Source organism: Carassius carassius, chromosome 7 (genome assembly GCF_963082965.1).
Source record: "Carassius carassius chromosome 7, fCarCar2.1, whole genome shotgun sequence".
Taxonomy (NCBI): Eukaryota; Metazoa; Chordata; class Actinopteri; order Cypriniformes; family Cyprinidae; genus Carassius; species Carassius carassius.
Window position 1 is genome coordinate 35,276,945 of NC_081761.1, and position 27,475 is coordinate 35,304,419.

At 38.2% G+C, this 27,475-nt stretch overlaps 4 protein-coding genes and 1 pseudogene across 5 annotated transcripts; 2 read left to right on the forward strand and 3 right to left on the reverse strand.

Moving 5' to 3' along the window:
- Positions 1 to 1,449: 1,449 nt before the first annotated feature.
- On the forward strand, positions 1,450 to 8,250 carry LOC132144058 (G-protein coupled receptor family C group 5 member B-like). Its single transcript, XM_059554782.1, has 4 exons — positions 1,450 to 2,192; positions 4,752 to 5,819; positions 7,029 to 7,135; positions 7,207 to 8,250. The coding sequence occupies exons 2-4, from the start codon at positions 4,754 to 4,756 to the stop codon at positions 7,249 to 7,251; spliced, it is 1,218 nt and encodes a 405-aa protein (XP_059410765.1). The 5' UTR covers positions 1,450 to 2,192; positions 4,752 to 4,753; the 3' UTR covers positions 7,252 to 8,250.
- Positions 8,251 to 8,296: 46 nt separating this feature from the next.
- Positions 8,297 to 11,736, forward strand: knop1 (lysine-rich nucleolar protein 1). The gene is made up of 5 exons (XM_059554781.1): positions 8,297 to 8,429; positions 8,813 to 9,946; positions 10,671 to 10,730; positions 10,817 to 10,870; positions 10,984 to 11,736. The coding sequence occupies exons 2-5, from the start codon at positions 8,942 to 8,944 to the stop codon at positions 11,287 to 11,289; spliced, it is 1,425 nt and encodes a 474-aa protein (XP_059410764.1). The 5' UTR covers positions 8,297 to 8,429; positions 8,813 to 8,941; the 3' UTR covers positions 11,290 to 11,736.
- Positions 11,737 to 14,497: 2,761 nt separating this feature from the next.
- LOC132144059 (exosome complex component CSL4-like) lies at positions 14,498 to 20,683 on the reverse strand. Of its 2 annotated transcripts, none has more exons than XM_059554784.1 (8): positions 20,599 to 20,683; positions 19,365 to 19,480; positions 19,216 to 19,290; positions 18,971 to 19,059; positions 18,502 to 18,535; positions 18,285 to 18,335; positions 18,121 to 18,205; positions 14,498 to 15,365 (listed from the first exon to the last, which is right to left on the reverse strand). In XM_059554784.1, the coding sequence occupies exons 1-8, from the start codon at positions 20,624 to 20,626 to the stop codon at positions 15,259 to 15,261; spliced, it is 585 nt and encodes a 194-aa protein (XP_059410767.1). In that variant the 5' UTR covers positions 20,627 to 20,683; the 3' UTR covers positions 14,498 to 15,258. The 2 variants fall into 2 exon arrangements, with proteins under 2 accessions (XP_059410767.1, XP_059410766.1); XM_059554783.1 differs by having other exon boundaries at positions 19,365 to 19,489; positions 20,599 to 20,655.
- An 818-nt stretch (positions 20,684 to 21,501) lies between these two features.
- On the reverse strand, positions 21,502 to 21,618 carry LOC132144348 (5S ribosomal RNA; annotated as a pseudogene).
- Positions 21,619 to 21,664: 46 nt separating this feature from the next.
- On the reverse strand, positions 21,665 to 25,555 carry LOC132144060 (phosphoglycerate mutase 1). The gene is made up of 4 exons (XM_059554786.1): positions 25,250 to 25,555; positions 23,832 to 24,106; positions 23,554 to 23,734; positions 21,665 to 22,627 (listed from the first exon to the last, which is right to left on the reverse strand). The coding sequence occupies exons 1-4, from the start codon at positions 25,386 to 25,388 to the stop codon at positions 22,458 to 22,460; spliced, it is 765 nt and encodes a 254-aa protein (XP_059410769.1). The 5' UTR covers positions 25,389 to 25,555; the 3' UTR covers positions 21,665 to 22,457.
- Between the last annotated feature and the right edge of the window lie 1,920 nt (positions 25,556 to 27,475).

Below are 27,475 nucleotides of genomic sequence, written 5' to 3' on the forward strand. Positions count from 1 at the left end.
GACGAGGGTATGATGTCATCAGTAAGTATAATTGAATATTTAATAAAATTATTATATATATTTATCCAAAGTGACTTACAAATGAGGACAGTGGAAGCAATCAAAAACAACAAAAAGAGCAATGATTCATAACAAGTCTCAGTTAGGTTAAACACAGTACATGAAGCAAGGGCTTTTAAATAATATAATAAATAAAAAGAAAACAGGTAGAATAGAATAATATATATATATATATATATATATATATATATATATATATATATATATATATATGTGTGTGTGTGTGTGTGTGTGTGTGTGTGTGATTTGTTGTTCCAGCTGATCAGAAGCCCTGTCCTCTGTGTCCTAATAACCCTGTTAGTAGAAGGACAGCAGGATAATCTGTCTGTGAAGTCAGTCCAGGCTTTACCAGCTCAGCATCATTACTACTGGATTCATGAGGTGTTACACACTTTAAACGTGTTGTTGGCAGTTTTGTACTAATTTCAGATAAATCCGTCTTTATTTGCTCAAATAGATGTTTAAAATGTTATCATATTTTGCGAATGTTCCCATTAAATAATTTTTCTCGGTTATGCGAGGTAACATTCCATTTGATCATTCTGTCAACATTATGGGAACGTTACTTTCAAATGTCTTCTGAACATTCTGCATCAAGAAGTAACGCCTAAAAGCATTAGATTAATATCAAACTAAATTGTTTCTGTGTATAAACAATGTATAATCTAGCCTACATTTTTGTGCTGACGCATTGAGAATGAACGAATGATCTGTTACTGGGAGTATGGTTTGTTGATAAGAACGTTCTGAGAACGATCCCTGTTATGCATTATACAAAATACATCAGAATGGTCTTATGGCCACCTAAAACATTTAGCTCTTAAAGCTCTGCTACACTAGTGCAGTTTAGCAAGTCATCTGAATGCAGCTTAACCTAATCTTCAACAAGCATCTGGGGTACATTATGGTGTGCTGAAGCATATCTGTCTGTGTTTGTACATGTTATGATACATTGTGGAGGATTGTAAAACCTGAAATTTGTGACATTGTGGGGACCAGCCTGCAGTCCCCATGAGGGAAAAAATTATAAAAAATAGTAAATGTGTATTTGAAAGTGTAACAATGCAAACAGGTTTTCTGTTTAGGGTTGGGAATAGAAAATATTGATTGGTCAGTATAAAAACAAGTCTCCACAATTCACATGTGTCTAAGGCCTCAACGAAATAATAGGTTTTGTAGGCATTCAAATTGTATACCTCTTATTACATTGAACTTCTTAGATCCCAGTTAATATCCACTGTACGGGTTACAAAATATAGCACCTACACACATTGAAAGGAGAGATGAAGAGACTCTTTGTAATACTCTGATGGCTCACTGCACCACTGGACAGGATTATCTGAAGGCTACTTAAAGAGACACTCACACACACACACACACACTCACTAATGGACACGTATGACCTGAAGCTCTGGGATCCTTATTACATAAGACTCCCTCAAGACATTGCACGTGGACACACACCTGGCCGTAAGTGTGTGTGTGTGTGGCCTGTGTCAGTTGTCTATGACAGCGAGAGGTCTAACTGGAAGTCTTCAGGCCAGAAGTTTGACCGCTGGATCATCATGAGACTGTGAGAAGCATGATTACTGAGGAGTTTGCTGTGGTTTATTTATAGGCTCTGCACCAGCAGCAGTCACAATGCTGCAAATGAAGCCCTTCAGAGAGAGAGATGCATGTGACAAGTGAGGATGGACTACAGCGGTCCAGTGAGGTCTATATTCAATCAGACGTGAGTTTTACCCTCAATTGCACACAGATCCACGGAGCAAACTGCGCAGCAACATCTCTCGCTGCAAGAGGAGGTTTAACACGGTCAAAGAGAGACTGGAAGAAAGAAGCACCAGCAGTGACATCAAGAAATAAGGATGCTCTCTTACAGATGTAGTGTGTGGGTGTGAAGCTGTCTGTCGCACATCAGCTGGTTTCTGTCACCGGTTTTCAACTATTGAGCACCGAGAAAAAGCGTGGCGTTCGGTTGTTATGTCAGAGCAGGAGTTTGTATTTTGCAGGATAATTCTCACACGATAAGAAGAGATTTGGATTGGGGGAAAGTGTGTAGAAACTCTCCTGCACTAATAAACACATATCGACTTCAAGGCTTTATCTATAATACAGTCTGAACTCATCAGGTGAGTTACATCTATTGCTGTCTGTGGTTTATATAACTGTTTTGCCTGCAGATCTATCCTATAAACCTTGTTCATCATGGTTTTGCCGTCTTTAAATTAACTCAATTAACTCAAATGCGATTCTGAAGTTGTGCATGTTTGAACCTGCATGTGTTTATGTGTGTGTGTATTCTGACTTCTTGTTTTTTATGTTTTTTATATCAATTGTGTGCAGCTCCATCTAGGCCATCCCACGCGCTCCTCTGGTTGCCATAGCAACTGTCGGGGGTTTATAAGGGGTAGCGGATGAGAGACAAACTCATCTTTACACTCGGCTTTTACAACTCTTCAGCAGAGGATGAGCAAATGCATTCACTAGAAATAGCATTTATTTGATTTTATTATATATCAAATTTATCTAGAAACCACACAAATTGCATAAACATATAACATAAAAAAAATTCTAAAGTGAAATGTGCTAAAATGTTATGTTTTTAATAGCCAAATTCCTAACCAGAGAAGTGGATGTTGCTCTGGAAATGAAAATTACAGCAATGCCTGTCTACAGTACCTACACTGTAATACACACTTATTTTTTTAGTCTAATACACACAATATTTTTGTAGTTATAATCAGTGACTCATCAGTATGTTGTATACTGTTTTTTAATTTAAAGAATACAAAGAAGTGTACAGTTTTGTCGTTGACTTGTACCATAACCGTAAATGCAATTGTGTTTTTTTACCTCTTGTTAAGAATATCCTGTAACAAGGATTCTCATACGATAATTTTATAAATTAAAAAGAAAATTCCATCTATTCTGGAAGATTGGATGATTGTAGCGATGACGTGTGTCTTCTGTGTCTGAAAGAAATGAAAACAAGCCTGTGAGGGATACAGTGCGCTCATTGGATTGTGCTCTTGTTTAACAACATACCAACAAAATAACGATGAAACCTCTTTCAAAAACTAGATAAAACAGTTTTGAAAGTTGTGAGTTGTGACAATTAGTGTGTGCCAGGCGGTCTATCATGCACAGCCTCGTTTTCAACTGTGTTAAATTCCAATATGGCTTCTAACCTGATTAAAGTCTGCGTGAAGTTGCGGCCGACTTTGACTGCATCTGAAAACTTAGGCAGCTGACTTGCTGCCTTATTGACATTGCACGCAGCGTTTTGGCATGAGGCCACCTCATGAAACTGATTTGCTGATCTGATGAAACTGACAGGCTTCTGAGGCAGCGAAAAGGTTTAATGATTTACAACAAAACAGGTGATAACTAAACAAATATTTAATTACTATAATAGACCTACTGATTTCTCACTAGAAATAACATAAAAAATGCTAAAAGTTAGTCAGAAATCTTTTCACAAAAAACTTACTAGGCCTACTAGATGTAATTTTCAGATGCCATCAACCATCATAGATTGGAACGCACAGGATTGTGGGATATCAAAGGCTGCGAAGGACATCTATGCTGCTTTCAAAAATTGATCAGATAAAGGTATCTCATGAGACAGAAAGTAAAACTATAACTTTGGATTCGGATGTGCCTTGATGCCTTCCTGGAATGCGTCCTTAAAAGGAAGCATTTTTCAGTTTCTGGATGCAGTCTTTATTTCTGTGACGTATTTCCAACTGAAACTGAATATTGAATAGAGGGTTGAGTTTTATTTTCCTCCTCTCATCTCTGACTCATAGCAACCTAACGGCCGTTGTTAAAGATGTTCTGTCCAAGCCTTCAAACTGACGTCATCAGAGAAGGAGTGCCATTTCAGAGAGGAAGAAAATTTTCTGCTTTTGATTAAAGATTACCAAAACAAACTATTTCTTATAACCTTGCACAGATTAATTGTTCACTGACTAGAAATGTGCGCTAAGTAAATAAAGTCAATTTTGATTTCATGAGGTGGAGAAGAGGTGTAGGTAGAGGTAGGAGGTAGATGGAGGTAGAAGCTTTTGGTTTTTATTAAGAGGGCATATTAATTATAAAAAACAATAATAATAATAAATAAATAAATGAAGATATGCACAGGTTAATTATTTATAATAAACCCTGCAATATTTCAAAAGAAAATGGTAATTTCATAGTGACGACTTGTGATTCACCTCAGAGCTGGTGGTTTGGTTAATGTCTTTTTACTGAAAAATAAAAAAATTTGAAATCCTTAAGCCCAAAGTATACATTTTTTTGTATATGTATGCTAGCATAAGCATACAGACAACAGCATAGCCTTTTAAAGTGTACTCCAATTGATAGCATACACAAATCAGACAGCTGACACATGCATTTTAGAAAGTTTCTCTCCAGAAGGTACGACTGATAAAATATCTTTGTACCCTTTTAAACTAAAATCTTTTAATCTCTTAACACACTCAATGTAGGTGTTTGCTGTTGTTGTTCCATCTCTGGTTTTGTTTTCTATATGTAAAAAAAAAAATGTGCATCACACGCATTGTATGCGCATAAGATACAGTATTCAATTCAAGTTTTCAATTCAATTCAAGTTTATGTCGGGCTTTACACAGAAAACCCATTGGAAAAAAATATATTTATGTTTTGTATTCTTTCTCTTCCAGCCATGGCTGTAAGGCCCACCCTCATCATCATTCTATTTCTGATTGGCTGCTGCGCTCTTGAGGACCCGCCCAAGGTTATGGCTCCGCCCCCTCCTCATGGGTGTGGCGCTACAGTGGACCCGCCCTACAGAGTTTTGTGCGATCTGGAGTCCGTGTGGGGCGTGGTGCTGGAGGCCATAGCATGCGGCGGGACCGTATCCGCTCTGATCCTGGCCATAGTTCTTTTAGCCAAGCTGAAAACGATAACGGAACCAGAGAAGCGTTGTGGTGTCGGTCCTCTCCTCCTCCTATTGGCTGGAACCATGGGTCTCTTCAGCCTATCGCTGGTCTTCATGGTGGGGCGTGGCGAGGTGCTCTGCATAGTGCGCCGCGGGCTGTGGGGGGCTCTGTTTGCGATGTGTTTTTCTTGTCTGCTGGTGCAGGGAGTGCGGCTGAAGAAGCTGGCCGGAGGGAGGCGGAGCCCAGCGGGCAGCTCTCTCGCCGGATTGGCTTTTGCTCTCACTGTGGTTCAAGGCATCATTGCTGGAGAGTGGCTTCTGCTTACGGTTGTCCGTGAGGGACATGCAGCCTGCGATTATTTGCCTTTAGACTTTGTGCTGGTGTGTAGCTATGCTCTAGCGTTGTTGCTAGCTGCTAGCATGTTGTCGTTGGCTGTGGTGTTGTGCGGAGGGAGCAACAGAGAGGAGTCGAGCAGGAGTATGAAGTGGAGGTGCAACGCTGTCTGGCTTTTCCTCTCATGTCTGTCCTCGCTTCTCCTCTGGGTCGCCTGGCTCGGTCTCTATCTGTACGGAGACGCCACCATCACGACCGTAGCAAAGGATTGGGATGAGCCGGCATTAGCGGTCGCCTTGGTGACAGAGGGTTGGGTGCTGCTGTTATTTCATGCTATCCCAGAAACGCACCTGTGCTTCCGTCCGTCCAGTCAGAGGAACACAGACACCGGCCAGAACTACTACGACACTCCTCAACCGCCAACGGCACAAAGTTACCATGACGACGAGCGGCCGACCAATCCCAGAGCTCCGTTCGCAGAGAGCCAGGCGTACACTGTAGAAGAGCACAGTGCGGGTAGGATGCCACACAAAAAAACGTGCACGGATAGTTTACGTTTCTTAAAATTAAACTTAAAAATAACCATTAGAGAACGTTATGTGTAGGTTATCTTTAGGTTGTTACAAAAACCTTCCTGCAACATCCGTGAAGATTAGGTTATGATTATGTAAGGGATAATGTACATCCAGCCAGTTGTTCTCGCAGAATAAACCCAACAGGGTGATCACGACCGGGTGATAACGTGAAGCGGAGAGGTCTTGATCAGCCTGAAGGGGTTTATTTTGCAAGAATAACCAGCTGGATGTACATTATCCCGCTTATTAAACGGCTCCTTATGACATAAATAAATAATTAGACGCGAAATATTGATTTGAGTTGAAATATTTGAACGCAAAGCTTCCGTAAAGACAGCAGTTGTGAGCAAACGGACATTTAAGGCAAATGGTGCCGGCAAACCACGTATTACACAACATTTCACCACAAAATAATTAAGGCAATAAAATAATTAAGACGAAAATGTTTTAAAACCTTACCAGTTTGTTAGTTCTCCAAAAATCCATTATGGTGTACAAAACAATTGTAGCAAAATGGCAGTAGCTGGGTTTGTATGAAACGAGAGCAAGTCCACGATACCAGGATGACATAATTAAATCATTGTACACCATTTTAAATTGATTTAAAAAAATTATTAGCTAAACAAAAGCAAAGCTTCCATCAAGAACAAAGATAGTTCAAGCAAGAGTAGAGCGCCGACTGCTGTTACCCTGATGAGCCTGTGTTATAAGCTTTTACAGGCTGTTATCCAGGGATAACATACCTCGGAATGTCACGACTGACCAATCAGAATCAAGTATTCCACAGAGCCGTGTAATAAAAAAAGCCTAAAAGTAACCATTAGGGAACATCCTATATAGGTTTTCTAGGCTGTTACAAAAAAACTTCCCAGCAACGTTCTGGGAGGTTAGTTGATGGTTATAAAAACGTTTCTAGAACGTTATTATTTGGTTCTGCCAAAATAGCCTTTTGAGAACATTAGGAAAATGTAAAACTTCTGAAGCTTTTCAAAATCATTTAACTGCCCATATTTTTAAAATATATAGATTTTTTTTATATTTATTCTATTTAGCCAGATTAGAGTTATTATATACAGATTTTAAATGAGCTTTTCCTTTGTTTTACATAATAGCATGTAATATATTGTATATATTGTCTTGTTTCTTGTAGTTCTGCAGACTGGAGGTTATCATAACGGATTGATACGTCCCGCTGTGCCGTACCGCAGTCACGTTTACCAGCCCACCGAGATGGCCCTGCTCATGAATGCCGGACCAGTCAGTAACAATACTACTCATTTCTACAACATTACTGTCACAAACCATTCACCTCACGCTTTATGTTCCAGATCCCATCCGCCCCTCCAAACTTCACTGGGAGGCATCTGTGGTGAGAGCGGTTTGCATGGCAATAATGTCCCCTCGGGCCCCCCAAAAGGATTGAGTTCGGGTGACTTCACAGGGTCAAAAGGCACTTTATTAAGGTTCCATGTTAATCATTTGGAAATGCTCCTCTAATAAAAGAGCTGACTCAATTTAATGGACATTTTCAACATGGGAGCAAGCTCATTTTGCACATGTTCTCTATTAAGCACTTAACAAAGGACGTGCTATATATTCGATATAACTCAGGTGATGTCTGTTTAGATTAAATAAATCAGACAAATCATACTGATGAGGACCTGTAAGGATTTACATAAACAGAGATATGTGAAAGAGAAAGGAGAGGGAGTATAAAAATCAACATGAAAAGCTGGTAACAGACCAGTTTACTTACATAATGTGACGCGTTTCTGAGTGAGAGAGAATCATTCTTTCACTATTCAATGTGAACTGATTGACTGGAGGGGAAAACAGACATTTGTGATGTCTGCCAAAACTAAAAAGCATATTATTTCAGTGGCCAATTTCAAAGGAAACACGCACATATCAATTATTCAAAATGTAACCAGAAATGTGTATTGAGGAAGTAAAAAGGGACAGTTATTTTGATGATGAGATTGTGAGAGAGAGGTTATTTCATTAAATGTCTACCCTTAGAAAGTCTTCTGCCTGCATTCCACTTTAGATATATAATCAAAATCTATAACTTTGAAATGTATTAAACTGTATTTCAGTTATTTTAATGTTTTGTATCAAGTTGTTCAATTAGCATCTTCTTTTTATGCTCTTTTAAATTCGACCTGTGAGCCTAGTTTAGTTTTGATCTCACGTTTGATGTTTTTTCCAGACTCTGCAAGCTTGATTGTCAGTCTTTATGATGCAGCTGATGGTATTATCTTTAAATGTAATGCCGTGTTTGATATTGAAAGGCAATACAGTGTGAAAAGCATACTACCAACTGTAATTGATGTCTATATTTGAAACAAATTCCAATAAACATTCCTACCGTGTTTTCAAGGCGTCTCTTGTCACTCTTTGCGTATCGCGTCGTGCGCATGCGCATACTGGCGCTCGCGGACGCGTTCGGTCACTGTTGCCAGGGACGCGTGGAAGCGTTACCATGGAAGTGACGAGCGACTTCTTCCGGATTAGAGTCTGAAGGTAAAGCGTTTCCACGTGTGGCACACGAGTAAGTAATAAAACAAACATGTAACGCAAATAATAGTGTTTTGAAGGAGTTAAACAAGGAATGTTAAACCGCTGCAGCGAAGCGTATTTGTTCACAGCGTGTTTAGCTAAACTAGTCGATTTAACAATGCTGTTGTAGTCATGTTTAAGTAAGATTCAAATGTGTTTAACGTATTAAAAGATATTTAAAAAAGCAACCAAGCTGTCATTCCACACATACGTCAAACTAATGTCATATCTATGTGTTTACTTCTCGACCCAACCAGCCAAGAACTACAAATTACTTATAAATCACTTTATTTCTTATCATTTATGAATGTAAGTTAGTTTGCTTGAAGATTATATGTAGTGCATCTGTCTGAAATGTGTTCACTGGGTTTGCAGGTAGTGAAGGCTGATCCAGGATCAGAAATCAGAGGAAAAACTACCAAGAAAACCAAGAAAAAGAGCCCCGAGGATGCAGAAAGCAAGAAGAATAAGAGGTTTTTGAGAAGCTGGTTGACAAAAGTTAGCATGGCAGTGGACGGGGCGACCAAGGAGAAGAAGAAAAAGAAAAAAGTTAAGTTGGAGGATGTTCAGGATAAAGGTGTGACTGCGTGTCATGATGTGTCCGTCCAGACCGTTAAAAAAGAAGAACCACTGATCATAAACATCAGAGATGGAGAGAAGCAGGAGAGCGATGCAGCTGAGAAGAAGAAAAAGAAGAAAAAGAAAATGGAGGAAGTGGAAGCGAACAGCCCTGTGTGTTGCAATGCAGCCGTTCAGACTACCGTCAAACCAGAGAGCTCAGATATAAACATCAGTGACGCTCCTGAGAAGACGAAGAAGAAGAAGAAAAAGAAGATAAAGGAGGAAGCAGAACAGATCCAAGAGGAAGTGATCGTCAGTGTGGATGGAGATCATTTAGTGTCCAAGAAAAAGAAAGCCAAGAAACAAGGGTATGAAGAAGAGGTGGAAGGTATAAAAAAGAAAAAGAAGAAAAAAGAGGTAGAGGTCGAAGAAGAAGTGGCTGATTTAGGACACAGTGTGGAGCTGGTCAAAAAGAAGAAAAAGAAGAGAAAAATCAATGATGTGGCCGAACAAGAGCAAAATACAGAACTGGCAGATGGACAGATAAAGAAGAAAAGAAAAAAGCAGAAAGAAGCAGATGCATGTGAAGTGGTGGAGCAAAAGGTGAAGAAAAAGAAGAAGAAATCTTCAGCAGAGGAGGAGCCTGATAAGATCAGCTCCAATAAAAAGGCAGAGAAAAAAAAGAAAAAGCTGAAGAAGAGATTAAAAAGCGTGGATGAAGGTGAGAGTCATCCTCACGCAAACGGAGGACAGGAGAGACCATCAGACAATAAGATGAAGAAGAAGAAGAAAATCAGGGCGAGGACTGATGATGTCATTGAGATCCAGGAGGAGCCGACGGGAAAGAAGGGGAGGAAAGATGACAGAAACAAAACCCCTGAAAAAATGAAAAAGAAAAAACCTAAAGAGGAGCATCATGAGACCATCATGGAGAGAGCAAATAAAGCGGTGAGTTTTACTGAGTTTATTCTGCTCGGACAAAACCCAGGATCATGACCAGGTGTTTACAATATGATGTCACTGTGATGACAATTAACCTGACTTTCAGAGAGGATATTTAATTACATATGTTTTTTTTTTTTATTATTATTATTATTTATATACTTGCATAGTGTTTACACATTTTTTTTAGTTAAAGGTTCTGGAAAAATACACTTTTTTTCCCCCTTCATTAAAAAAAATATATATTTCATTTTTTTTGTTTATATTAATTTCAGTTTTAGAATTACAGAGGCAACTTTCAAATTGTCATATCCTTTTTACGTTTCAAATCACAATTTTTTTTTATTATATATATATATATATATATATATATATATATATATATATATATATATATATGTATATATATATATATATATATATATATATATATATATATATATATGTGTGTGTGTGTGTGTGTATATATATATATATCTTTTTTGCATAATAAATGAAAATGAGTCACATGAAAAGCCTTGGAGTTATAAAACTAAGCTTAATTTTATTTATGACAAATATAATTTGTAATGTTTTGTGACATATGGTCATTTTCTATGCACTGTATATTCCAGGAAAGTGTAACACATTCATCCGAGTTTAAATGAGTTGCTAATAGTTTTATTTGATGTCAAAAGTGACTCACACACTTACTTCTCTGTATCTCATTGTGTTCTCTCTCTGTGCTCAGTCTGATGTCGTGTTCCTGTCAGCAAAGCCTGGAAATCAGGATGAGGTTTCTATAGATCAGGTACAGCAATGATACTTTACCACATACTGTGTGTACACCGTAAATAAATCAAGTTAAGATGTGTTAAAACTGTTTTTATTCCACAGGCCCGCAGACTCGCCCTACAGAGGGACATTGACCAGGAATCACAGCCGAAGCCGGTCAGTTTCACTTCAGAACACTAGCATTTAATTTATCTTGGTCTTTACCTATAAGAGTGTAAGAGCATGGATAGTGTAATCAGTAATGTGAAGGGATTTTGATCTGTTTGTAGAATCTTGGCCAGTGGGGCACAGCACAGTTTGACAGCTCTGACAGACAAGCCAAGTTCCTGCGCTTGATGGGCGGCTTTAAAAAGAGCAGCCAGCCCCTCACAGGATCCTCTGGCCAGGCCAGCATGGCGCTGGGGAAAGAAGGCCAACAGACTTTGCAGCAAGGCCTTCTGGGAGAGTTTGAGCGTGCACAGAGCCGCCGTATGGACTTCAGGAATAAAGGAGCCGGATTGGGGTTTGCGGCGCCGTCCAATAAGAAGTTTGCTATTGATGCGAATGCAAGGAACTCCGTGCGATTCGATGACTGAGAGTTACAGGATTGTTCACTCAGAAGTGAACGCTTGATCATCATGTACTCACTCTCACATTGTTTACAAACCCATGTGCTGTCATCACATCAGTCAAGCTCCAGAAAAAGGACAGAATAGCCCATATGAAATCTGTTTTGAATGATGATAAAATGTTCATTTCTTGGTGAACTGCTCCTTTAATGTATGAATCACAGTGGATTTTACTTTTTGGAAACTAAGGAGCTCGGAATCACCCACCAAGAAAAGTATTAAACTTTATTTTATTTTGTAAGTTTCCTTTAAACCTGATTGAATTTCTTTGGGTCCTGAGAGATGTTGTACTCAGGTGAAATATCACAAGGTGTATTTTAATTCATCATTGGATTTGCCCAAGAAGTTTATACTAGAAGATAAAATTACGCAACAGCAAATAAAGACACTGGATTAGAGCTGTCCTTTGGGTAATCATGATTGACATTGTGTTATTGATGTTTTTGAGATTTTAGTGAATTTATTTGGTCATTTACATTGATGCATTTAGCGGGTTTTGTCTAAAGTGGCATTGCTTTCAGAGTATATTCACTAGCGTTCAAAAGCATGGGGTTGGCAAAATGTTATGCTCACAAAAGCTGCTTTTATTTGATCAAATATACATTATATATTTTTATATTGTGAGATGTTATTAGTTTAAAGTGCCCGTTATAGATTTTTGAAAGTTACCTTTCATGCATTGTGTAACAGCTCCAAATGAATGAAAACATCCTGCAAAGTTTTAAATCTAAAAGTGCACCATGTATAAAGTTACTGTCTTTCCTAAGAAAGAGTTGACTCAGAGTCATCAGAACGAATCTTAAGCAGTTTCAAGTTGCATTAGCATATTTATCTTGCGAGCAGACCCAGGAAACTTGAACCTGCCCATCCTCAAGCAACGTGTGTGTATATATATATATATATATATATATATAAAATTGTCTTGTTTTTTTTTTTTTTTAATTAAATTACTGATCACTTCGCTAGAGAAGACCCTTATTCCTCGGCTTGGATCGTGTAGAGCCCTTTGAAGCTGCAATTTTAATCTTCAATCCATTGAGCACCACTTATGTCCACTATATGGAGACACATTTATCATTGAGTGAATGGTCGTTAAAAAAAATGAAAGTGTTTTTTGACCTTGCTTGCATGTCAACCTGTTGTTGGGGACTCCCAAAACCAAAATATTAACCGATCGTAACCCATAATAGGGCTGCTTCATGTTTTTGTTGAAACTATGATATAGAGCTGAAACAACGAATCGAATTAATCGATTAAAATCGATTATTAAAATAGTTGTCAACTAATTTAGTCATCGATTCGTTGCTAAATAACTTTTATTTGCCGTAAGCGGCTCATTTCGTGCATATTTCAAATCTGCGGTGACCAAAGTGTGGCAGTAATGAGCCACCGGAGGTTTTACTCAGCCAGTACAGCAGGAGAAGTAGCGAATAGCCAATAGCTGGCCTTGTTTTATGTCACGTGCTTCCCGAACAGCGTCTCTGCAGCCATAGACATCATATGATGTCTATGTCTGCAGCATTCAGCGTGATGTGGGAGTACTTTACATTGAGCCTTTAAAAAAGAAGAGTAACCTGTAAACTCTGCACTACTGCACTGTTTAAGGGGACGTTCACATATCGCGTATTTTGCGCGCTCAAGTTCGTTATTTCCAACACCGCATCGAGTTAAAAACATTTAAACTTTTCAGAATGCCGCAACCGCACCTCGGGTCATGTGACAAGAACTAACCAATCAGCTTCATCCTTTCCCGTAACAACGTTAAAAGCTCAGTCAAGATGAAAGGAACAGCTGATCATAGTTGTATATGGATTTCCATTTTGAAATAAATTTAGTAGCAGAGCTACTGCAAGCGATTTTTTTGAGCTGCAAATCCATTTATCCTTTGCTGAAATTTCCGCGTCTTCAAGGAGATAGCACGTCATGGTTGCTTAGCAAAGGCAGACGCCTCAGGGGCGCTTCTGCCCGAGCGCTTTGGAAAGAAGGAGAAAGCGGCGCGCCTAGCGTTTTCCACGCGTTTTTAGGCGCGATTTGTGAACTGCCCCTAAGACTTTCATTTGTGCAGATTCTCCAGTACAATGTTGTTTGCAAATGTTTAGTCGTAAAAGCTGATAACATTGCTTTTTAACAGTTAACATTTAAAGCTTTACAAACATGTTCTGTGATCAGTTTGTCGTTTACCAGTTCAAAATTCAGTCGTGCAGCCTAATTATGACTGAATGAGAGAGGTAAATGTAGATATTTGAAATGCACTTTTTTTTTTCTAAGTATTCACTGCTCTTTTTCACACAGCAGGCTTTTTGTGTGTGTCCTATTTTTTTTCTGGACAACCTTCTGATGGATTTTACTTTAAATTGTGAGTTCCATTCAGGTTTCATGCCATTGGCACTTTTTTTGAAGGATTGTTTACAATTTCACAGCAAAAGCTATAAAGCTGTTTCCCAGTAAAAAATAAAATACAATGCACTGCAATTTTATTCTGTTTTATCCTTATTCTTCGTGAAAATATGTTCTGAAAGATTCCTTAATAAGCTTTGTTCAGGATGTTAAACTACTTTAGGAGCTCTAAAGACTGCCATGGTGAAAACATTATTTGAAATCTCCTTGTAAAATTTGCTAGAGTATGGGTCAGTGTTCTGATTGCAGAAGAGTTCGACAAAGGATTACTAACACAATAAAACAACTCCAGGTATATTTTTGATGAGGATATGACAGTGCAAAATGGTTAAAATCTCTTAAATATATGCTGAATGATAAAGACCATTTATTAATAATTTACTTGGGGAAAAAATGGAAAAAACTAAAATATAAGTACATAAACCGATTAATCGTAAAAATAATCGACAGATTAATCGATTATCAAAATAATCGTTAGTTGCAGCCCTACTATGATAATTTTCTATGAACTGTAAGCTCAAAAGAACAATTTATTTAAAATAGAAATTTATTTTAACATTAAATTTATTTAGTCACTTTTGATAAATTTAACACATCCTTGCTATATAAAAGCACTTAAATGCTTTAAAAAAAATCTTACTGATCCCAAACTGAAACCCATTACCTTGGCATCACTAACACCAAGCTTTACTGTTTGAGCTACAGGAATATATCGTTTGACTTGAAGTAAATCCTGTTTTAAAATTGTCCATTATATTGCAAACAACAATGCAACATCCAGGACAAATGGAACTGACCTTTATTTATTTTTTTCTCTTGTAAACACGTCCTCTCAAAACGGTTACAGGCAAAAGACAGAATAAAGAAAACGTATCAAATGAAGACATTTCCAGATGTTCTGAATAAAAGCGGCAAGAGAAAATTAATCTCTGGTGACTATTTTTGCAGTTCATTTGCTTCAAAGAGTTAGAAAACAGTGCTGCCAAATGTTATTACTCCATAAACTTCAAATTTCCACGTTTGGAAAAGAGCTGTGGGATTTGGAGCTCCATTTATACAATGCAAAAAATATGTCGTTAAAACAGGCTTCAGTTGCTTTACACAATATAATTTCTTATTTTTTTCTTTTGATTTTGTGATGAAATGTGACCAAAAGTAGTACGTTTTACTAAGACTCATCCATACAGTTGTTCCAACTCAGTGTTTAAAGAAGCTCTAAACATTCAGGACCATTTAAAATGGAAGTCCATCAACACAATATGAGCTTCCACAATCAGAGCTTCCAAAAGACATCTGAACATGCGACATTGCAATCACGGGTGTGTCAGAGCAGCAGAAATACCAGAATGCAACTACGGTAATGTGATACTCATGCAGTATTCACCGAGTAGTGTGCATCACAAGCAGTGTGGAATGTGACAATCCAGATTCACTCCTAGAATTCCAATCAGTTACTGGGCTGAGAGTTCTGCTCGAGGGGGCGTGTCTTTGAAGCTGTGTGTTCCGGTGGGTGTGGTCAGCGGGTGAGGTGGGCGTGGCTCAGGCCTGCAGGTACTCCGGCTGTACCCGCGCGACCTTGCGAAACTCTTTGGCATGTGTACGTGGACACTGCATTTCACACCAGCTGATGGGCACCATTTGAGCGCCTGCGAGAAGAGATTTCAGACCGTGATGAACAAAGAACATTTTGGGTTAACTATACATAAATACAAATGTCCTCACCCTCAGGTTATCCAAGGTGTAGAGGAGTTTGTTTCTTCATAGGAACAGATTTGGAAAATGTAGCATTGCTTTACTTGCTCACCAATGGATCCTCTGGAGTGAATGGATGCCATCAGAATGAGAGTCCATCAATTAACAAATCCATCATTAAAGCGTTTTTACTTTAAACAGTTTACTTCCAGCTAAAATATGAATCCTCTATCCATAGTAGAGAAAGAATCTGAAAAAAAAAAATTAATGCTAACACTCAAATTTCTCTACGGGGTACTCTGATCTCTGACTCAGAAAAAATTGCATGTGCTTTTAATGATTATTTTGTATCATCAGTTAGAGAATTAGCTATGGATTTTGCTACTCCCTCTTTGCCTTCACCAATTCTTTACTCAACATCTGACCAGTTCTCTTTTTCTGAGATAACACAGAATGAGGTGATACAAGTACTACATATGTTAAAAAAATTCTCATGCCCATGATATACACGGTTTAAACACCATATTTTTAAAGACTCATGCTAATAGCCTGATACCTCTGTTTTTACATTTAACCAATCTTTGTATCAGGCTTTCCATTTTTCCTACTGAGTGGAAAGCAGCACAAGTTATTCCAATTTTTTAATCTGATAATCGCACTTGTCTCAAACTACAGACCAATTGCAATACTACCAGCAATGTCTAAATTGCTGGAAAAAGTCCTGCATAACCAGCTAAGTGCATACCTTGAATCCAATAATTTGCTCAGTGACTGTCAACACTGTTTTCGTGCTAAGAGATCAACTATGTCAGCACTACTTCTCTTCACTGAACAATTACGGGACTCTCTTAATAAAGGTCACATCACGGGAGCTATTTTTATTGACTTTCGCAAAGCATTTGAAACCGTGAACCATCAGATATTGCTGAACAAACTCCACTCGTTTGAACTGTCTCCATCAGTGATTGAAATGCTTTCCTCATATCTGACAAACAGATCACAGACAGTCAATTTTAACCATGTCCTATCGCAGCCATTAGGCTGTAATATGGGCGTGCCTCAAGGCAGCATTCTTGGACCCCTACTTTTTCTTTTATATATCAATGATTTCTCACGAGTCTGCAGACATTCAAAATGCTTATTGTATGCGGATGATACTGTTATTTTTCTTTCTGATTCAAATCCTACTGTCATAATCTCCAAATTATCATCTGACCTTCATCTCTTACATGACTGGTTGAAAAAGAACCATCTGACCATTAATGTAAAAAAAACTGAATGCATGTATTTTCACTCACCCAGAAAATGTTTTTCTTTTAATGATTGTATCAAATTTGCAAACCAAAATCTTATCACAACGACCTACAACTATCTTGGTGTTCTACTGGACTCGCATCTCACATACCAAGAGCATATTTCCAAATTAACAAAAAAGCTGAATCAGAAACTCTATGTTTATAATAAGATAAGGTCGTATCTCTCTTCCTCAATCTCTGAAACTTACCTACATGCCATTGTGTTCTCAACAATGTCTTATTGTTTGCCAATATGGTCTCTCACTACAAAAGAAATCACCGAACCGATAGCACGACTATACTACAGAGCACTCAAGATTCATAGTAACCTCCCAAGATGGTCTCATCATTGCAATGCCCTAACGCATACAAAAGCTTTTACTTTCCAGAACTATGTAAACTGTCATGCCATTACATTTTACTCTCAGATTCTAAACAGCACTTCACCAGCACTCACAGAGCTTCTTCCGACACACAAGATGAGACCACAACGTCTCACTAGGTCAGTCTCTCAGGAACTTATCCCAGTTCCGTCTTACAAAAATCATTTTGGTAAGAGATCCTTTTTCTATACTTACACCAAAATTTGGAATGACATTCCCTATCACATTCAAACATTATCTTCTATCATACCTTTTAAAAAAACAAACTATTTCTCCGGGATAGTCATACTTGCACACACTAATTTGTTTATAGATTTGTCTTCATGTATTTTATTGTTATATTGGTCGGTACTCTGTTCAGTCTATGTCTAAGTTTTGTAAATATGTACTGAGCTTGTTCGTTGTTTTATGTTGCTGCAGAACAGGAACCTGCTGTAAACCAGTTGCTTAAACTGAGCCAGGCCCGTTTGACGGTGTTTTAACGGTTACTTTTAACCTTTCCTGTATAATAAATGAAATGAAATGAAATAGTATTTTTTTCGGCAGGGAAAAATATCATCTTGCCTGAATCAGGAGAAAAATATGTTTACGGTCCAAAATAGCTCTAAACAAATGTAGTATAGTGGATTTTGATATGAGAGGACAACAGGGGAGGGACTTCACTGGAGGAAGCGTTATTATGGATAATGGACACATATTCTTACCAGAAGCAAGAGTTTAAGGTTACAACGCATTAACGGCGGATTTGTTTCTTACAAACTTGAAGCTTTTCACTTCAGAAGATGTTAACTGATGGACTGGAGTGGATTACTGTGATGTTTATCAGCTGTTTGGACTCTCATTCTGACGGCACCCATTCACTGCAGAGGATCCACTGGTGAGCAAGTGATGCTACATGTCACCAAATATGTTCCCATGAGGAAACAAACTCATCTAGATCTAAGATGGTCTCAGGGTGAGTACATTTGTCAAATATTTATTATGGATGAACTATTCCTATTAAAGTGCATGCTATCTGTACGCTCCCTCACCCGCCTCGCTGTGGGCCACCACTACACCCAACTCGTTCTCTGCTGTGGTCAGCAGATAGTTCGACTGCACGTCGCCCAAAGAGATCTGACATCCGAGGTCAAGGGTCATGAGCAGCACATCCATGACAAAAGAAAAACTGCTTTTCATAAAGCATAAAGGATACCACTTTTGCAAGGACAATGTCGCCTGGCCTGAAGCTTTTGTACGTCTCCACCTGAAAACAGCAATTCAACATGACATTTTAACCACTCAACACACTTTTTTAAAAAAGGTTACATATTAGATGTTTGCAGACATTTCTGTACAATATTTTATAGCATTATCATCTTTCCCATGCACATTTTTTTAATCACAAAACAAAAGAATTCCCCTGATCTCACCTTGTCTTTCTCCATCGCTCTCACGTCTTCTCTTCTGGACAAATCCAAAACAAACCATGTTTAACAGATTAGACTGAACAGTTTACTTCTTTTACTGATAATAAAATATCCAACAGAACCTGCTTTTCAAATATGAATGAAACTTTACTTAGTCAGTCTATTTGCAACATTTGATGGATATTAATCTCAAGTTTTATGTAAATACATATGCATATCTTAATTTATACAGATGTAAATAGAGAAAACAATGCAGAAGTCTGTACATAAATCTTCTGTTCCACATTCATACACATTATTATACTGTTAAGTCTTACTTTTTAAAATGTTTTCCATTCTCATGTCAGATATGTTTATACCAAGAGCACTTTAAAAACCACAACAAATTCCTTGTGTGTCTGTGCACACTTGGCCAATAAAGCTAATTCTGATATTAGAATCAGGGATTGATAGAAGATTAAATCATCCGTACCTGATCGTGCCTCTAAACCTGTCTTTTAGCGGAGTCGACCCCACGTATAAGATGTGGACTTTAGCAAATCGTGGGTTGATACTTGTCACCTGCAAAAAAACAATCATAGATTTAATACACAGAAACATTTAGCAGAACGTCTCACAGTAAATGACAAAAAAAAGATCAGAAGCATGTAGATATGATATGACCACAGTCCACAGCATTAAACACCAATGATGTGATGTTTTGTACAGAACTCTCACCTTACAGGTGACAATGGCACCGACGTCAGGCAAAAGCTGTGCTTCTGTCTCCCTTACGACTGAAATCACCGGGAGCTGTGAAGAATTACCAAGAAGCATGGGTGTTTAAGTCTTACAAATGAATAAATGTTGTGTTCAAATGAACTGACCTCCTCTCCCTCGTTCTTCCTCAGCACGTATCCCGCGAGTGAAGCGAAGATGGAGCCGTGCCGCAGATACGTGCCGTTCCCGGGAATACAGTCCTCCGTGCTGCAGAGCCTTTCACCTGTGTGAACAACAGCAGACGAACCAAGCCACATCAAACTGTGTGTAAACACACACACAATATACAGTCATCCACATTCAATGGAAGTATATAGGACAGGAATAAACCTAAAAATATAGTTTAACCACAAGAAAAGATCATCAAAGTTCATTTCTGCCATGCAATAAAATATAATGAAGCTAGCGGAGACTTTTCAATCCCACAATTAAGATTTTTCTCTTTCAGATTTTAGTTTAACTTTCACAATTTAGCCTAGATCATTTTCCCCACTTTGAATTCTGGGTTTATATCTTGCAATTTTTTCTGCCACAGAATAAAAAAAAAAAATTAACTGTGATTGACTTTTAAATATCACTATTGCTCAAGTTTATATCTCACAATTCTGCACTTTTATCTGCTGTCAAAGAAAAAAATCTGAATTGTGATACAAACTCAATTGTGATGTAAAAAGTCAGAATAGTAAGATTTAAGTCGCATTTACTCTTTTATATACCGTGGAGGAAATATGTTTTCATAGTTTAAATACTGTAATATCCAGAGGTGTACACGAACAGTAACTAACTGTACATTATAAATAATTTATTATATTTTTTTTTTTACAAACATGCAAAAAATTAAACCGGATTTCGGTGACGGTTTCCAGGGTAATCTATGTGATGAAGCAGCTCGAGTCGTTCGTGTAGAGGCACACAGGTGAGTGTATGACCCCAGGTTCAGGGCAGGTATGCATGACAGCAGCGCTCGCGCCCCGGGCGGTGGGCAGGGCTCGCCAAACGAGTCTTTAAACCCTGCAAACACCTCACTCACTCAATATCACATACACGCTATTATATCACGCAAACTAATCGACATAAGCTGTTTTTGCCATATGTTGACCGAAATCGAACATGTTTATGTGTTTACAGCGTCATATTAGTGCTGCGCGTGCGGATGATTCAGCCCTGTAGCTACACACACGTGAAAGCTATAGAGGAATCAAACCGCTCACAACTATTACTACCTACATCAAAGTTCATAAAATATCACTCTGTGCGTAAACAAAGAACATATAGCCAAGCCCTACAACGATTATTTCGATAAAAGGACGCGCAGATTATATATTAATAACAGCGACCCACCTGGAACACACAGCTTCATGGGCGACATGTTTTCAAGAAGCGACAGAGGAGTTCTGATTGGCTATTAGTGAGAGGGCAACTCGCGCTCTGATTGGTCACTTCGTCATATAGCGGTTTGAGTAAACAGCCATATTTGTTGTGGCTGCATTGCAATGTAACTGGAGACATGTTGAATGAAAAGGGTTTTGACGTTTTGTTCCTTATACATTATATCCTTATTAAAATTTGTGATGTTTTTATTTTTTTTAAGAAGTCTATTCTGCTCGCCAAGGCTGCATTTATTTGATCAAATATACAGTAAAAAAACATTATTTTAAAATAATGTTTTTCTGATATACTTTAAAATGTAATTTATTTCTGTGATGCAAAGTTGATTTTTCATCATCTTTTCTCCAGTCTTCAGTGTCACATGATCCTTCAGAAATGTTGGAAACAGTTGTGATGCTTTTTATTTTATTAGGAACCTGTGATACATTTTCTGGATTCTTTGATGAATAAAATGTTAAAAAGAACTGCATTTATTTTAAATAGATATGTTATGTATATTCATGTTTTTTAAACGATTTATTGTGATAGTTAATTAATTACATTTATATAGCGCTTTTCTAGGCACACCAGCTTACTGGTGGAGAGGAGACAGAGTGATGAAGCCAATCAGCAGACATGGGGATTGTTAGGAGGCCATGATGGTCAGAGGCCAATGGGCAAATTTAGCCAGACCTCTACTCTTTTCGAAAGACATCCTGGGATTTTTACTGACCACAGAGAGTCAAGACCTCAGTTTAACGTCTCATCCGAAGGACGGTGCTTGTTGACAGTATAGTCTCCCCATCACTACACTGGGGCGCTAGGACCCACACAGACCACAGGGTGAGCACCCCCTGCTGGCCTCACTAGCACCTCTTCCAGCAGCAACCTAGTTTTCTCAGGAGGTCTCCCATCCAGGTACTGACCAGGCTCAGCCCTGCTTAGCTTCAGTGGGAAACCGGTCTTGGGCTCCAGGGTGATATGGCTGCCGGATTATAGTTGCATTTCTCTTTTTATCTTTAGCAATCAGAAGAAAATATTCACAGCATGCAACTTTATTTCTGCTTAAGACAATTAAATTTTTTAGGGATTGCACATCTCATAACTCACGAAAGTGTACATATAACTATGGCTTTCAGTCAAGCAAACTAATTCTAACCTCCTTTACAAGCTATCATTTATTTTCTGGGACAACAATATTCAGTATGTTTGCAGGATACTTGGGTTAAAATGCATTGAACAAGACATGTACCACAGCATCATATTTACCACAGAAAAAGTGAGAATAAACATATGCAAAAACCCCACAGGAATATAATATGCTTTTAATCACCAAACAAACTCACGTCTCCACTCTAGATGTAGGTGAATCCTAAAAACAAACCGTTACACAGATCTCTTCAGTGACTTGACACTGTGCGATGATTCAAGAGCATTTGTGTGGGTCTTGAGAAATATATAGAGCAGCGGTGCAAAGCAGGAATCACGCAAAGACGGGGAATCGCACCCCTTCTGCAGCCCGACCGGACATTAATATATGCTGCTGCCTGGCAACAGTGATCAAAGCATGTCATCACAGACAAACACATGTGCCGTCTTCTGAAATGTGCAACCGTGGATCTTCAGTGCTGAGACTATGTAAAGCTAAAATCCCTCCCTGTGGCTCAATTTCACTGCATTTAAACATATACCCAAGCAGATTCAATTGAATTTTATTAGAAGGATGGTCCCGATTCAGAGCATTAGGAAATGAATGATTGGTCAGTGGTTTGGTTCTAGGCTCATGGTCGAACAATGATTGTGTTTTGGAGGAGGATTGTGTGAACTGAGGTCTACTTCTTGGCTTTGCCCTGAGCGGCGACGGCCTCCATGGCTTTGCGGACCGTCTCTTCATCCCCCAGGAACTGCATGGGCTTCACCGGCTTCAGGTTCTTGTCCAGCTCATAAAGGATGGGGATTCCTGTGGGCAGATTCAGCTCCATAATCGCCTCCTCCGACATACCTGGAGCAAACACACGGGATATAATTAGCACAGTCAAATAGATGCAATTATAAAGCTGCCAGGACATTGTTATACATCTGCTAAGATTTTTTTTTACTGCTACCTTTACTTCAATTATTATTAAGAGCTGGTGAAAATGATGCATCATGTAGGGCCTGGAGAATTCCATGACATGTAGTCACAGAATTCACTGATAAAAGCGGATTTTCAGTATAACTCGGAATGTCACAGAATTTTAAAAGAGTAACTCAAGAGAAGTGCAGACAGAAGAGTTAGAAGCTACACTTTCATTTGATTAGATTTCAAAATATAAATTAAACCGTTAATGTTTTATGCCTTCCCTTGAATACCACCATTTTTGATAATAAAATTGTATTTAATCATACATTCTGAATAATTATAAAAAAATCCATAGGACCCTTTTATTAAAAAAAAAAAATTATATATATATATATTCTAAAAAGAGAATTTTGGTTAAAAGTAGACTGAATTGGGGGAGGGGATACTATTTAAACTTAATTCATTAAACCTTTAATAAATCATTGTTCATTTGTAAAATGTTATAATTTCAATTAATTAGCATACTTTTGATTACAAAAATTCAATGTAACCATTAAATCCAGAAAATTAAAATGCAAAAAATGGAATTGAGAACAATAAACACAATTTCACAAGGCCCTAAACATTTTGTTAAACACAACTGTTGTTAAATGTCTAAATTTCATAATTATAAATTAATTAGACATGCTTTTTGATCATTCAAATTTAATTCAACCATTAAAACAGGGTCCAGACAATTTAAGGGTTTCATAGCGTCCTATGGATTAAGAGACCTCTTGGGCTCATTCTGGGTGTGTTTAGGGTGTATATCCTGTATGGTGTACTATCAGGGCCTGATCTTCAGGGTGTTTGAGAGGGTTTCTCACCCTCCAGGTGTTTGACGATTCCTCGCAGGCTGTTGCCGTGAGCGGCGATGAGGACCCTCTTGCCCTCCTTGATCTGAGGAACGATTTCCTCGTTCCAGAAGGGCAGCGCTCGAGCGATGGTGTCCTTCAGGCTCTCACATGAGGGCAGCTGGTCCTCCGTCAGGTCGCCGTAGCGGCGGTCCTGCAGTGACATCACATTCAGTGTCACATGATCCTTCAGAAATCAGTCTAACATGCTGAACTGACATGTCTCTGGTGGTGGTCAGTGTCCTGCTCACCTTGCTGATGGCGGTGTAGAAGTCATGCTCGGGGTCCATGGGTGGAGGTGGGACGTCGTAGGAGCGTCTCCAGATCTTCACCTGTGCCTCGCCGTGTTTGGCCGCCGTCTCGGCTTTGTTGAGGCCCGTCAGGCCGCCGTAGTGGCGTTCGTTCAGACGCCAGGTGCGATGCACGGGCAGCCACATCTGATCGATGCTATCCAGCACCAGCCACAGGGTCCTGATGGCACGCTTCAGCACAGACGTGTAGCAGATGTCAAACTCATACCCGGCATCTGGAAGAGAGAGAGAGAAAACAGCATTTGCTTCATTCTGCACACTGCATGTGCACTACCCTTCAAAGCTCTGGGGTCAGTAAGATTGTGGTTTATGAGCATCAGCAGCTAAGTGTCTAGAACTAGTGGAGCAATGCTTAAACCTGCCCTGATTTACATGAAACTAATGCAACATTTTCAAATCCAAGCACAGAAAATTGAAACAAGAGCGAAGGGAAAGCAGCATAAGCGTATTAAAAACAATGAGCATAAAAATGTCTGAAAGCACAAAAAACAGAAATATAACCAATGAAAACATGATTTTGTTTGCAAGTTGGATAATTCTGCATGAATATTTAAGTTTTATGAAACATGATTTTAAATGCGTTTTAAGTTTTGATTCACGCTAATTATTATTTTTTTTTAAATGCATTATTACATTTTTGATTTGCACTCATTATTTTAAGATCCTCAACCATCATTTGCTATTCTGAAAACTTTGCTTTCACTGTTACATTTTGTACTGTGTATTTTTTACTTGTGTGGTTACATCTTGGTTTCAAACTTTTTTTTTTGTATCTGTGTCTGCAATGCAGGAATTTGATCCCTTAAGACTTGGTCCATCAAGAAAACCACTCAACATTCATGCAACCTCCAAGCAACGCTCTGACAACCAAATATTTTTCCTGCAAAAAAATTCAATAATTATAAATAATATTATAATTAAAATGTTTCATATTATATATATATATATATATATTTAAAAATACAGTTTTTGAAGTAGAAGAATATTGTTAAATATGGTACTGACAGAAAAGTGAAGCAACATCCTTTTCCTCTTTTTGGTTTTCCCCTCCATATCAATATTTTAGAAGATATTATATTTTCAAAAACCAGACATATAAAAATCAATTACTGAACTCATTTTCACAATGTCGTATTTTTAAACAAACTTATGACTTCTGTGTTATAGTTGAAGGTTTTTTAACGCCTTGGCAAGCTAAAATATTGCACTGCAGCAGATAAAGAGTAAATGAGGAAGCGCAGCACGATATTGAGTCATCCTGCGTTATAATAATAGTAATATCACGAGAGGAGCTGCTGCTGCTGCAGTGCGGTGATCTCCGCGGGACACACACAAACACAAGACCGGACTCGGGTCACCTCTCAGGGCCTGGCCGCCCCTTTTGGCCTCCTCGGCTCCGGTGTCGCTCAGATCGGCGTCGAACCAGCCGCAGAAGCGGTTCTCCTGGTTCCAGCAGCTCTCTCCGTGGCGGATCAGCACCAGCTTGTACGCGGCCATCACGCGAGCGCTCGGGAACACAGCGGGGATGCTCGTGGGTAACGGAGGAGACGCGGTCCCGGAGGCGGATAAGAGACGCAGTAAGCGGAAATATAGCTCCGGTGAGTTTGGAGGTCGTCGCTTGTTAAAGGAGGACAGCGCGAGAGCACGACGCTTCCTGATGCGCGCGACCAATCAGAGGGAAGAGACGTCACGACGCGACCTTGAGCGTCTTTATCATCTGTCATAAGTTTAAAAAGAAGGAATTATAGTTTTGCAGCTGGTTGGAAGTGCAATATTTTAATATTTTAACGGTATAAAATTACATATCTATAAATAAAAAAAATATTATTATTATTTTGTGGAAGTTCGAAATATTTTATTTTTTCACTTTAAACACTATATACTTTAATTTAAATAATTTAGTGTAGGGATTTTTCTTTAAAACATTACAATTTAATTTAAAAGGCAGATATATCTTTTAATTGCATAAACCAAATTTATACAGTAAAATCATTATTTGGAAAATATTTAGTTTCTATTGTTTTCAATTATTATGTTTTTTTCACGTCGTGTTTTTTTTTGTGTGTTTACTATAGAAGTGTATTTTTAGATGTAGTACTTATTTAAATCTAATGGTTTATTATCTATTAAATTATTTTAATAATTTTTTTTATTTAGTTTTTTCATAGTTTTATTATTTAACACTTTTTACACGGTCTTTAAAATTTTTCTCAGACCCCTTTTCTTCCCGTTTAATCTGGTATTATTGTATAAATGTAATAGAAAATTGAGCACATTTTAGTTTCATTACTTAAAATCAAAACAAAACAATAAACCACATTCTGTGTTTGAAAAACTTTATTCAAAGACCCACAGATTAGTTGATTTGCTGAGAGATGAAGGGTCATTTACATAAATATAAGCAAAGGGGTTATACATAACATTAGTAGCCATAATTATGAGAAAAAAAAATGGGAGCAAAAAATTATTCAGACACTTTGACCGGACTATGTTTTTCTTCTAGTTCTAATGCAGACTTTTTACAACACAGACTGAACAAATGTAAGCATTTCTTGGTAATTGGATGACCTAAATTGGTATTATTTATTTTATTTTTTATTTATCCTTTATTTTACCAGGTGATGTCCCATTGAGATAGTCAAATCTCTTTTACAAGGGAGCCCTGGAGCAACAGTACACAAGTTTCACAAAAACAGACACAGCAATCAAAACTGATTTACAGTACATGTAAAACAATTTAAAATAACATAAAAAGGCTTATTGAAAACATGTGCATTGTTCAAATTTCGATTAAGTAATTGTTTAAAATGTTTAAGTGGGATAAGAACACTTATCTAATCATGGACTTAATTTAACAGCCGACAGACATTCAGCCCAATTTGTTTCATACCTTTCTATCAAAGTTATCTGACATTATCAAGATTTACATTTACATTTATGCATTTAGCAGACGCTTTTATGCAAAACGACTTACAGTGCATTCAGGCTAACATTTTTTACCTAACATGATCTCCCTGGGAATCGAACCCACAACCTTGCGCTGCTAACACAATGCTCTACCACTTGAGCCACAGGAACACATCACAAGATGAATTTGTTCTGACACAGTTTAACTCTGAAGTTCAGTTCATTATATTTCATTACTATTTTCTAAACTATAGCGAATAAACTGTGATAATGTGAGAAATGTTGAAGGTGTCTGAATAAGTTTTGGTTTGATTGTATATATATATATATACCAGCAGCAGGTAGAGCTCCGGAGAGTGCAGGCTGAGATACACACTGACCCGTCTGTCCAGCCTCCTCAATACTGACACCTGTGGATCATCACAAACACACTCAGTGTGTGTGTGTGTGCTTGTTTATATTACATGGGGAAGAAATGCCCAAAATCATTTTTATCTGAAAGTGTAACAATGCAAACAGGTCTTCTGTAAGGGGTAGGTTTAGGGTCAGGGTTGGGGATAGAAAATATCATTCGTTCAGTATAAAAGTAATAGAAGTCTATGGAAAGTCCAACCAATTCACTGAAACAAACGTGTGTGTGTGTGTCTGTGTGTGGAGTGTGTTTTTCACAGATGTGG